This window comes from Sinohyriopsis cumingii, chromosome 11 (assembly GCF_028554795.1).
Source record: "Sinohyriopsis cumingii isolate HCF-2022 chromosome 11, ASM2855479v2, whole genome shotgun sequence".
In the NCBI taxonomy this organism is placed as follows: domain Eukaryota; kingdom Metazoa; phylum Mollusca; class Bivalvia; order Unionida; family Unionidae; genus Sinohyriopsis; species Sinohyriopsis cumingii.
Genome location: NC_142971.1, coordinates 7,470,601 through 7,482,776, shown reverse-complemented (window position 1 = coordinate 7,482,776; position 12,176 = coordinate 7,470,601). Strand labels below are relative to the sequence as shown.

The 12,176-nt window shown below is 33.8% G+C and overlaps 1 protein-coding gene across 1 annotated transcript; it reads right to left on the bottom strand.

Moving 5' to 3' along the window:
• Positions 1-2,786: 2,786 nt before the first annotated feature.
• On the bottom strand, positions 2,787-11,927 carry LOC149787573 (toll-like receptor 4). The gene is made up of 2 exons (XM_089973735.1): positions 11,634-11,927; positions 2,787-5,884 (listed from the first exon to the last, which is right to left on the bottom strand). Exons 1-2 carry the CDS (start codon positions 11,648-11,650, stop codon positions 3,346-3,348), a joined length of 2,556 nt encoding a protein of 851 aa, XP_089829861.1. The 5' UTR covers positions 11,651-11,927; the 3' UTR covers positions 2,787-3,345.
• Positions 11,928-12,176: the final 249 nt, after the last annotated feature.

The window sequence follows — 12,176 nt, the reverse complement described above, 5'->3', positions numbered from 1 at the left end:
CAATGTCACATCATTCAGGTGTCTAAAATCACAACAAAATCGAACAGATCCATCTGGTTTATTTACCATTACTACAGGAGCATTCCAAGGACTTTGGGGACATTTTTCAATTATGTCAGCTTCTGCCATTTTCTTAATTTCTTCTTCGGCAATCTTTCTTTTTGCTAGTGGAATTCTGTATGGATAAAGTCTAATTGGCTGAGCATCATTTGTGTTAATTGTATGTTGGGTTAGTGTAATGTGGCCTATGTCATTAGAATTTTTGGAGAAAACATCCTGATTTTTATCAGAACATTTCTTAGTTCATTTATTTGTTCATCGCTTAAATTCTTTGAGGACCTTTTAAACATGTCTCTTAGGTGTTTGGGCATTATTTCATTCATTTTACCATCTGTCTCTGAGACATTATTTGAGTCAGAAGTTGTACAATCATTTACAGATGCAGGATGATATTCAGCTACTACTGTATTTTTAAAGACTTTGCATGGTTCAGTTCCAAAATTTGCTATTCTAATGGGTAATGTATTTCTACTAGGATCAACTAGGACCTTTGCTACCAACAATCCCGTCTTTTCAGTAAATTTCACTGCAGGTTCAATCAATCCATAGGAGCCTTCTCCCACAATTCCTAATGGTTTGCTGTTTGCTATAATTTCGGAATGTGGAGGAACCTCAAAAATTTCAGTAACTGCCACCCGGCAACAAACAGGTCCCTTTACATTGTTAAAGAAACGTGTAACTTTTTCTCCATTTACATTTAAACATCCCTTGCTTATCATCAAGTCACATTTGTTTGTCCTCGTGAAGTCCATTCCCATGATCCCTTCTTGTTGAATTTCTGCAATAAGCATCTCAGTTTTAAATACTTTATTCCCAAGTTTTATATCCACATTTGCTTTACCAAAAAATGGTACAGTCTCTCCAGTTAATGTCAGTAAGCTGGTATTTACTGGATTGATTTTTAGCGGATTTGACCATTGTTCTGCAACACTCTTTCTTAAAATAGACACACTTGCCCCTGTGTCACAAAGCAATTTCATTTCATTATGGTTTACTGTGCCCAGTACAAAGTATCCTTAATCCTTTCCCAGACTATTAAGCTTAATTGTTGGGGACCCTATATGAGAGGAGGACGAGTTTCGGTCCCTACGCTCGCCCCCTTCCAGTTTTCCTGGTTTTTGCCTCGGACCTTGATTTCTGTTTTCTCTCCAGTTACCCTGAAATCTTCGTGAATTGTCATAATTTGATCTGTAATTTGAATTATATCTGGAGTTATCTTCCCATTTAGGTTTGATATTATTTTGCTGATGGTTAAAACCACCAGATCTTTCCCTTGACTGATTAGCATCATTTCTATCAATCATCTGACGTCTTGAGCCATGTAGATTTTGTGATTTATTGCTTTGCTGGTTGAATTTTACTTGTTGAACAAGTTCACCTATTGTTGCAGTAAGCTTTTCGAAGTTTTTTTTGAGTTCATTACTCCCACAGTTGTGTTTGCAATCTTCACACCCTTTACCAAAATTCTCTTGAACAGAACCAACCGTTCTGTTTCTTTGTCTATTAGCTATTCTGTGTGCTTCTAGTTTTACAGCCAATGTTTCAACTTCTGATATGGTCTCTGAGCCATGTTCCCTAAGTCTCAGTCTTATATCTGAGTCATTGAAGGCTTCAGTGAACTGTTCTATTGCTAAAATTTCAACCACATCAGTACTTGCAGAAGGATAGGCTAATCCTGTAAGTTTTCTGATATTCTGAGCTAGTTCAGGAAGTGTCTCCCCTTTTTCTCGGTATCGAGATTTCAACTTTGATCGAAAGATCTCTGCTCTGTGTATAGAACCAAATCTATTGATGAGAGCTCTAACTAGAGTATCATAGTTTGTTATCTGTTCATTTTCCAATTCACTGAGCAGTGAGCGATCTACCCCGGACAAACTGCTAGCTAGGTACAATGCTTTTTAGTGATTATTCCAACCATTGATTTCTGCGACAATGTTAAATTGAGTGAGATATTCATCAATGTCGATATTTCCATCAAATAACTGAGGTTTCATTTTAGGGGTTGTGTTTGTTCCACCATTCTGGGACAATTTATGCAATGCATGCACATTATGTGTTACCACTTTGCTTTCTGTTTCTTTTGCAACTCGATTTGCTTTTGAGTTTTCTTTAATAGACGAGTTACTTTCTACTTTTTCAATCCTTTCTTGCATTTCATGCAGTTGATGAGAAACATTTTCAAATTGCGTACTCATTGTCTCACTCATAGACCAAATTGTACTTTGCATCTGATGTGCAAATTGACTCAAGTTTCTATCCAACTTTCCTCGAAGGAAGTATTCACTTCCCAATTTTCATTCATATTTCTGTTTTCATTTTCAGTATCAATTTCACTGGAGAGAGATACACCTCCACAAACACTTTCTAGGGAATTGCTTTTTCTTCTTTCATCCATTTTTTTTTACCACCAATACCTGGTTAACAAGTAAAGATACAAAACTTTTCTAATTTGATTTAATCTTTTATATTTCAAAAATTGTGTTTTTAATTTATTTTTCAGAACCCCACATCTGACACCATTTGTTACGACTGTTTGCTACGGTTCTTTCAGTCATAACATATTCTGGGTTCGCCTGGTATTGGCTTGAGGTGAAATGAATGTTGCATTTTGCTTGTGGTGTTTGTATTGATATTTCTGTACAATACAAGGCTAGAATAACAGAGGAGATTATAGAGAAGAATGAAGAAATGTGTGATATTTATGTTGTAAATAAATACTAAATAAATTATGTTTTACTTTTTATTGTGTTCTCTTATTTCCTTTTTCTAATACTCACAAGATCACAATTACATTGACATACACAATAATAATTTGACTTCATGACCATACATTTTCTATACAACATAAGCCAAACAAGATTGTTTATTTTTTAATACACAAGTTTTCATGTATACTTTAAGAAACCGCAATTTTAGCATAAATAATTTTATAAACTAAATTTAATATAATGTAGATTATGTTTTTATAGCATCAAAATATAATTATATTGGTGGTGAATTGTACTAACCCTGTTTATAGAAATTATCATGCAGTTGGTGAGAAACAGTTTCTATACAACATAAGCCAACCAATGCAGGAATTTCGGGGCCTTCTTCCCTGGGTCACCAATGGAGTTTACCTTCCCACAGACTCCTGTTTTTATATACCTCACCCGTAACCGTTACTAAATGATCTTTCTGGATCCGCCCCTGTATCATGCACCTCTAAACAGTCGATCCTCAGTGCAAGTCTCAAATCATTAAATATATACAAATGCTTTGCGGATTTTGCCGTTTAATTCCGAGTCATCTCTCCTTGATTGCCTGCATGCACCTATCCCAGAACATATCCAGTGCCTGTTCATTAAAATCCAATCTATCCTCACGTGGATATTCGATGTAAGAGTTTGACAGAAAAACGTCTCTCATGTTGACAACCCTGTAGATCTGCTCGGCCGGGATATCTTCGTAAAGAATGACAAAGAACGTGTCTCGGCCACTGTGAATGGCTTCCTGACGCGCCATTTGGAACTCATACACACACCACTTGCTCAGCAAAAAGTTTTCGGTGAGAATCATGACAGTCTTTCTGCTGTTATGAATGGCTTCGATTATGTTGGAGGCAATCTCTCTACCGGGTACAAAGTCACGAAACGATACACACAAACGCATCCCTCTTTCGTGTTCCATTTTCTTTAACATAAAATCTCGAACGAACCCGCGATCTTCATCTGCAAAGGAAACGAAAGCATCGTATACAAAGTTGTTGTCAGTATCAAAATTACTAATTGGATGGTATCCTCTAGACCTATTCATGGTCATGAAATACAAGTACCTTAACTTCCATCTGTAACGGTATACAATACCCACGACAACTATGACAATAGCCACAGAAATACTAATAGTTGTACCCAAAATCAGACCGAATTTTGACATGCATTTCTTATCCAGCGTGTTTATATCGCGAATGAAGTCATTCTTGTTTCTTATCACTGCCTTCGTGCCATTTGCTAACACACAGGATGTCATGCCAACAACATTGGTTTTCGTATCGCGAAGCCAAATCATAAATTTAGTGGTCGAACACACGCATCTGAGTTGATTGAAGGATATGTTGACGTTAATTATCTCAGTCGTCATAGAAGCGATGTCTTCCAGTGCTATACGTATTGGATAGTGCACAACCTGCAGCATGTTTTTCGATAGATCAAGTACCCTAAGTTTTATCATGTGACCTATATTCACGAGAAACATGTCTAAAAGATTGTTGCTGAGGTTAAGAAGTTTTATGCTGACCAGTCCCCGAAATATATTTTCGTTCAAAGAAGGTATTTTGTTGTTCGACATGTCAAGGTACCGAAGAGTTGCTAGGTTCTTAAAGATTTGCCCGGAAACGTCTTTTGGAATCACTATTCCCAACAGGTTGTTGGACACAAGCAAGGTGACTAGGCGTGGGAGATGGTCAAAAAACTGGAAGGACAGCTCAGAACAGTGGTTGTTAGAAAGATCCAGGTAGATCAGGTTATCAAAGCCGTATACAGGTCCTGTCCATTGGTACAGCATAGAGTAAGAAGCGTCCAGATATTCAAGACTGTTTTTCCCGATTCCAAAATTTAGTACTGGAAATGCTAGTTTTGAGTGACTGAAGTTAGCTACTTTTAGATTTTCTGGTATTTGAATGGTGAGGTTCGTCCAGTTTGTAATGTCCAGAATAGCAGTGACATCTCTTTTCTTAAAATTTATCGCATTAATAGGCGAGAAAAACTGATAGCTTGCATCAAAAACGGTAAGGTTTTTCAAAAGGACCGTGAGCAAGAGGTAGTCACCCATCGAAAATCGGTTAAGGGAAACGTTAAGTTTAGTGAGATTTATTGGCATAACTGCAAAGGTTTCACTGTCAATCATTTCTACCTTGTTTCCAATAAATTCCATTTCTGTGATGCTTGTATCCCTAAGCATTTCTATGTGCTCTCGTTTGATCCTAATCCCGATGTGAAAATTAGGGTAGATGTTATTTAGCTTCAACACTTTTATGCTCGTGTTCTTCAATCCCTTAAAACCGAGGGCAGATCCATTTATCTCCAGTTTCTTATTGCCAGATAAGTCGAGAAGATGAAGGTGCGACAAAGGAGAAAAGGCTTGTTCGTGTATGTACTCAACCTGGCATTCCCAGATAATTAATGATTTTAAATACGGCACATTTTTGAACATATCAGAGGTAATTGTTTTGAATCCACAATATCCAACATTTTTTTCTCCAGAGAAGATTATAGTGGTCAAGTTCACAAGATTGCGGAACCCTGGACCAAGCGTGCTGTTGATGAGGCCATCAATGTAAAGAGTTTGCAACGACTTCACTTGCCCCAAAACTTCATCGGGGACAGAGATATCCATTCCTGGTGTGCCGTTGACGTTCTGATTCAGTTTTAACACCTTCAGGTTCGTCAAATCGTCGGAAAATCGCATGGATTCTGATCTCTTGCACGTCAGTAGTTGATTGTGACTTATATTCATGACCTCTAAGTTTTTTAAACCGACAAAAGCGGACTTATCAACTCTCTTTATATTGGCATAAGATAGATCTAGAATTTCCAATTTGTCCAATGCAGAAAACGGGCTTTTAAACAGTTCACCGATTGGGTTATGGGAGAAATTTAAGGAAATTGTTGAGTTAGGGTATACGGTAGGTACCGTGGATGAATTTAGGTTCCTGTTGGAACAGTCAACATGCCATTGATTGAATCTGACCAACGTACAGTTACATAAGTCACAGGCATCCTGGTACATTTTGACATCGGCCCTCGACAAACAGAGTATCACAATGCAGAGGAAATGGTGCAGATCCCTGTAAACATGATAAATGAAACTAGATTACTTTGCATTGTCCTAAAGTTATTACTGAGCTTCTTGTATTACAAATGTGCTACTATGTTGATTACATGTAGCAGAGAGACCGGAAGTAATGCAGGTAAGCATGTCGAGAGGTAGATAGTCACTATCATAACGTGGATTACAGACGGAGTGAAATGAAATTTAGTCCGAATTTTAACTCTTTAAGTCTTTTGTGTCTGATGTCAACAATTTAGCATTTCATGTTTGTTTTTTATTATCTAACTTTGAACTTGACGTTGAAAAGAAGCAAAGCTTTTGCTTCATAAAAAAAAATCCCCACAAAGCAGAACTCGGTAAAGCATCTAGAGAATGAAAGGTCTAAAATAAAGAAAAATACTACAGAACCTCCATTTTTCGAGGGCGGATAGTTTATAAAAAGTTCGCAATAATGATTGTACGTAGAATAACTTTGAATCTGATGTTATAAGATGAAAGTTTGAGTACACATTTTAGCCATCAGAAAGAGCCTAAACTTAATTAACATTTGAGATATATTGATATCATGTAAACAATTAGAATCCCAATGACGAAATGATGACGTATAGGTTCAAAGACATCACCACACGAAATGATTACGTATAGGTTCAAAGACATCACCACACGAAATGATAACGTATAGGTTCAAAGACACCACCACACGAAATGATAACGTATAGGTTCAAAGACACCACCACACGAAATGATAACGTATAGGTTCAAAGACATCACCACACGAAATGATAACGTATAGGTTCAAAGACATCACCACACGAAATGATAACGTATAGGTTCAAAGACACCACCACACGAAATGATGACGTATAGGTTCAAAGACATCACCACACGAAATGATAACGTATAGGTTCAAAGACATCACCACACGAAATGATAACGTATAGATTCAAAGACACCATCACACGAAATGATGATGTATAGGTTCAAAGACATCACCACACGAAATGATAACGTATAGGTTCAAAGACATCACCACACGAAATGAGACATTCAGATGTTAGTGCATACTAGTTTTAGAAAATTAGTATCTTTTGTCCGATTTTTATCTGGAGATTGCAAACTAATGAAGAATAATTCGAGCCTAAACAAAAAATAAACATGTTAATTTAGTTCAGTCTCTTTTTGTTTTGTGTGTGCGTAGGATGAGATATCAAACATGTACGATTCGGTGGGTTCGGCCAAGGTTAATTGCACTAAACATCCCAGTCATTTCAATCAGCTGTTTTTAGAAAATGCAGTACAAGTCCTTGTATACGAAGTCTTGTATACAAAAGTCCTTGTATACGAAGTCCTTGTATACAAAGTCCTTGTGTACGAAGTCATTGTATACGAAGTCCTTATATACAAAAGTCCTTGTATACGAAGTCCTTGTATACAAAGTCCTTGTGTACGAAGTCATTGTATACGAAAACGAAAAAAATACTTCCCTTTTAGTACAATGCAGGATATTTTAGTGAAATAAATAGTTAATTTTAGTGAAATAAATATTTAATTTTAGTGAAATAAATAATTTTAATTAAATAAATAATGACAACTCGTTTGTTCAGTAAACGTGCAAGTCATCCGTTTAAGGCATCTCTTCACTAATTACCTTTCTATGTATTTCCTACATTTGTTTATTAAATCCGTTGTATTAGTTATAAGTTTCGATACAGGTAGACCGTGTTACTAATGCCGGGCACTAAACTCGGTGCTAGACATGACTATAAACTGCCACACTGCAGACATCATAGCGATAATACTGAAATTTATTTAAATCTTCATTAAAAATCCAAATATCACACACACACACACACACACACACACACGCGCGCGCGCGTTTCTTATGTTGCGTGCTAGAAAAACAGAGACACACACACATGCTAGTTGGGCGTTGGCGACATTTAGTTTATTTATTATTTTTAAAAAATTATTGATTTCTTGATCACTTTTGAACGAATGCACTTATGCACTTTCTAAAGTCTAATTGCAACTTTTTAGTGATACTGCAGCGTTACAATTCCTCAGTACAAAAATTATTATTTTATTATTGGTTACTTAAGACTGATTGGTGAAAACATCACTTTCTAAAAACATAATATTGCCATATGTTAATTTCATTTTAAATTCTAGATTTTTCTTTCCTATTGTTCAACCACAGCACAAATTACACGCATGACTACTGAGTAATCATGAATGAGGAATAAAATGACTCAGCGATACAGATATGACTGCGCCAGAAACTACTCCGCTCTATTGCCTCAAAACAGTATTGTCTTCCAAAATGCTGTAATTAACACACACACACACACACACACACACACATATATATATATATATATATATATATATATATATATATATATATATATATATATAGATAGATAGATATATATATATATATATATATATATATATATATATATATATATATATATATATATATATATATATATATATATATATATATATATATATATATATATATATATATATATATATATATATTCGTATTTTCAATGCGTGTATGGACATTTCATCAGTCAAAACGGGGAGGAAACTGTTGTATGACATCCAATCCAATGCAGTAAATTCTGTTTTTGTTTTGATTCACATAGTACGTGTTGTTGAAAGGTCAAGGTCACTAATAATGTGCCTATATCATAACAACCTCTGAGTGGGACATGAACTGATACTTGCCCACAGTCTCTAGATGGGCATGACTTTCAAACATCTTAGAAGAGTATTTGTATATTCCTTTACATCTACATTACCATTTTGAAACGACCCCTTAGCTAAGATGAAAATAATCTATCAGGGTTACAGCATAAAAAAACCCGAATAGATTATCACAAAAGTGAAACCAAACTGTACCAATATTACAGAACACATTGAAAAATAAAGAGAAATATGCCAGTGAAATAAAGCTTTACGTACAGTCGGGTTTAAAAGTACAATAATATTCAGAGCTGTCTTTTTATTATCATCCGTACTGAATACAAATTTAATAAAACCTAACAATGACATAAAGATCTAATTTGGGGGGGGGGATAATGAAAAGTTCCATATTTAATACATTCATAAAGAATTTGGTGAAAAGCAAAACTGTTAAAATATTTGTAGATAAAAATCAGTCTATTGTTAAAAAAAATAGATCATTTGCAAGGAGAAAGAGTTTTGGCGTTGACTTGATTTAAATCAATGAGAAAACAAAAAGACCAAATTAACTACACCCATTTACAATTAATGTTACAGTGTTAGAGTTGGTATTCTATTACATAAAGTAAATGTTACAGTGTTAGAATGAGTATTCCAACACAAAAGATAAAAAAAAAACTATTTATGGTTAATATCACATTGTTAGAAATGAGTATTTTACAAATACGGTTAACAAGCCTATTTCCGGTCAAAGTTACAATGTTTGAATTGAATATTCTGCCAGTCATGCTCATTTACGTTTAGTGTTAGAAATAAATATTCTATTACAAAAGGTGAATAAACCTATTTACATTTAGTATTGCAGTGTTAGAATTTAGTATTCGACTGTGGTATAATATCAGTATTTTCTAGCACTTAGTACTACGTATCCTCTAAAATATAAAACAAAACTCTTGTTTTTAAACCACTATCTCCGGGGGAAAAAAAGAAAACAAATACAATTTCTAACTTTTTTAACCTCAATTTAACTATAAAACTTTTAACAGATGAACTTTTTTGGATGCTTGCATTGTGCGTTTGAGGTCCATAGTTTACCTCCGTACTAAACCACTCAAACCAAATGAGTATTATTTTAACAAAACGTATATATAAATAATGAATAGTAAAATAAAATTTGGTGAAATAAGGTTTGACAGAAAGTGATAGTAGCAAATATTCTATTGCAACAAAGGGGTTTAATCATGAAATTAGTGGAGAAACAGTAGATATTTTGAGCATAATATGTGCCGTCAAATTTATATGTATTATTCTTAGGATACATTTTGTAGTCATAATCCTTTCTATGTATTTCAAAACTGCACAATATGCCTAACTGATAATAATGAAATTAATAGATATAAATCTAAAAGTGCTATGCAATTTTTGAAAAATCGTGTAAGATGGATTATGGTTGCAACAGCAGGAAGTGGCATATCGATGTGGTTTGCTTTTGATACTAGATTATCAAAATTAATTGGATCATTATATTATTTTAAAATTTATTATCGATTTAGAAAACGTATATCTAAAGCATGAATAGCTGTATCAGGACATACAGCTAATAATAATCATATAAAATTAAATCAATCCTAAAAAAATGTTGGAATTTATTTCATATAGATCCAAGTAATGAGCGTTCATATTGAAATAACATACGTTTAACTACACCCTCCATGTACTGGAAAGCTTGGGAATCATTATTTGCTGAAGAAAGATATCATGATATCGAATTTAACTGCAATTATATTTTTAAAGTGCAGTAATGTTTAATATTAGTATAAACACTTAAATAGATAAAGATATTGGAGATATTTTTCTATTGAGCAATCGAAGTTTTACATCAAAATGAATATCAAGACTAAATCAAAGTGTACTATTTTATGTATTAGCATTACTATGATCATACATATTTATTGAATAGATAATAACAGAATTCTTGAAATTAGTCAAATAAAAAGTTTTAATGAATTTGTAGAACTAAAGTAGTTAGCAAATAGTTTAGGAACAATAAATGGATAGCTGTTTAGACACAACAACAATCAAATAAAGTGAACTGCAGATGTGAAGTTAAGACTTCATGCTATTAATTGTTTAATTCAGAATGTGGTTATAAAACCTTTGGAAGAATCAATGAACATAAAATTAAATATTATAAAGGATAATGAAAACAATAAAAAGTTTTGTTAATTAGCAGCCTGAACCATATCCAATATCTCATTTCGATAAACGTGAAAATGTTTTTACAATAATTTATAGAAAATAAAACTTACACAATTAACATAATATTTATTTGCATCATTAGGAATAGGATCTGAAATTTCATATTTTGTCAAATTTTATTTGTTTATTTCTTATCTATAATTTTCTTTTGTTAAATAGTAATTAAATAATAAAGTTGTCAAATATTAGTGTTATTGGTGCTATGGAAGATGAAATAACAATGACAGTATAAATACTAGAATTATAGCTGTTGTAATAGCAGATATTCAAAACCACGTAACAGTTTAAGAAATCCGTGGCAGAGCACCTGAATAATTGTCTGCTAAAGTCTGTAAAGCACCAACAGCGTGCGAAGCCAACGGCATGGTGTAAGCATTTGTCTGGGATATTCTTGTGTATGTTTTTGTGTTAGTCTTCTAACTCATACCGTTAAATTTTCACAAATTCTTTTTCCTTCTGATTTCTTATCTTTCCTATAATTCCTTTCCATTTGTACATATGTTTTCACTTATACAGGGGTGTTCTAAAGATACTGTGATAGAGAGGGGTGCGTTGAAAATACTATGATAGAGAGGGGTGCGTTGAAAATGCTATGATAGAGAGGGGCATATGCAACTGCCCATGCGCTAGTAAATAGAACAAGTGCACTATATGTAAATATACCAATAAAATCTATAGAGGAAAATCAATCTCATAAGAAGAAATATTCATTAATTTTTAAATGAATATGCAAATAAGATGAAAATGTTATAAATGACATAACAAAAAAATATTATCATTTTCAGATAAATAAAGTATACCGTCTGACTCACATTTGCAAAATCCTCATTTCAGTCGTTACACTGCGCACTGCGAAATGCACCTCTATTCAGACTGCAACTTGCTTTAATGTATACCGGACATTGTGTTGTTGCTGATCGTAAGCCACTGTTTGACAGTCTGAGTGCATTGTCGTGCTCTACTAGCCCGACAAATATTGAAGTGACTAATGTGTTTCTATCTTTACATAGAAACTCGCCATTATTGTTTTCTCATCCTGATTTCGGTATAAAGTCGTGCAAAATAATCATAATAGTGACAGTGTTAGTTTTCATGTTTCGTTATAAACAAATATCGGATAAGAAAGGGCGAAAAAATACCATATCCGGCCGTTAAAGTATTTGGTAATATATTTTAAGATGGGGTTCGCTAAGGGGCTATGGTTTTCACATTGATCAAAATGACTTGTATATATGTTAGATTTGCAATTATAAATATTGCTAATATAATTTTTATGTCATATTTTTGGAATATCAAACCAATGAAAGAGAAAAGAAAGACATTTTACAGCAAGATGCTGTAAAATTTACCGACAA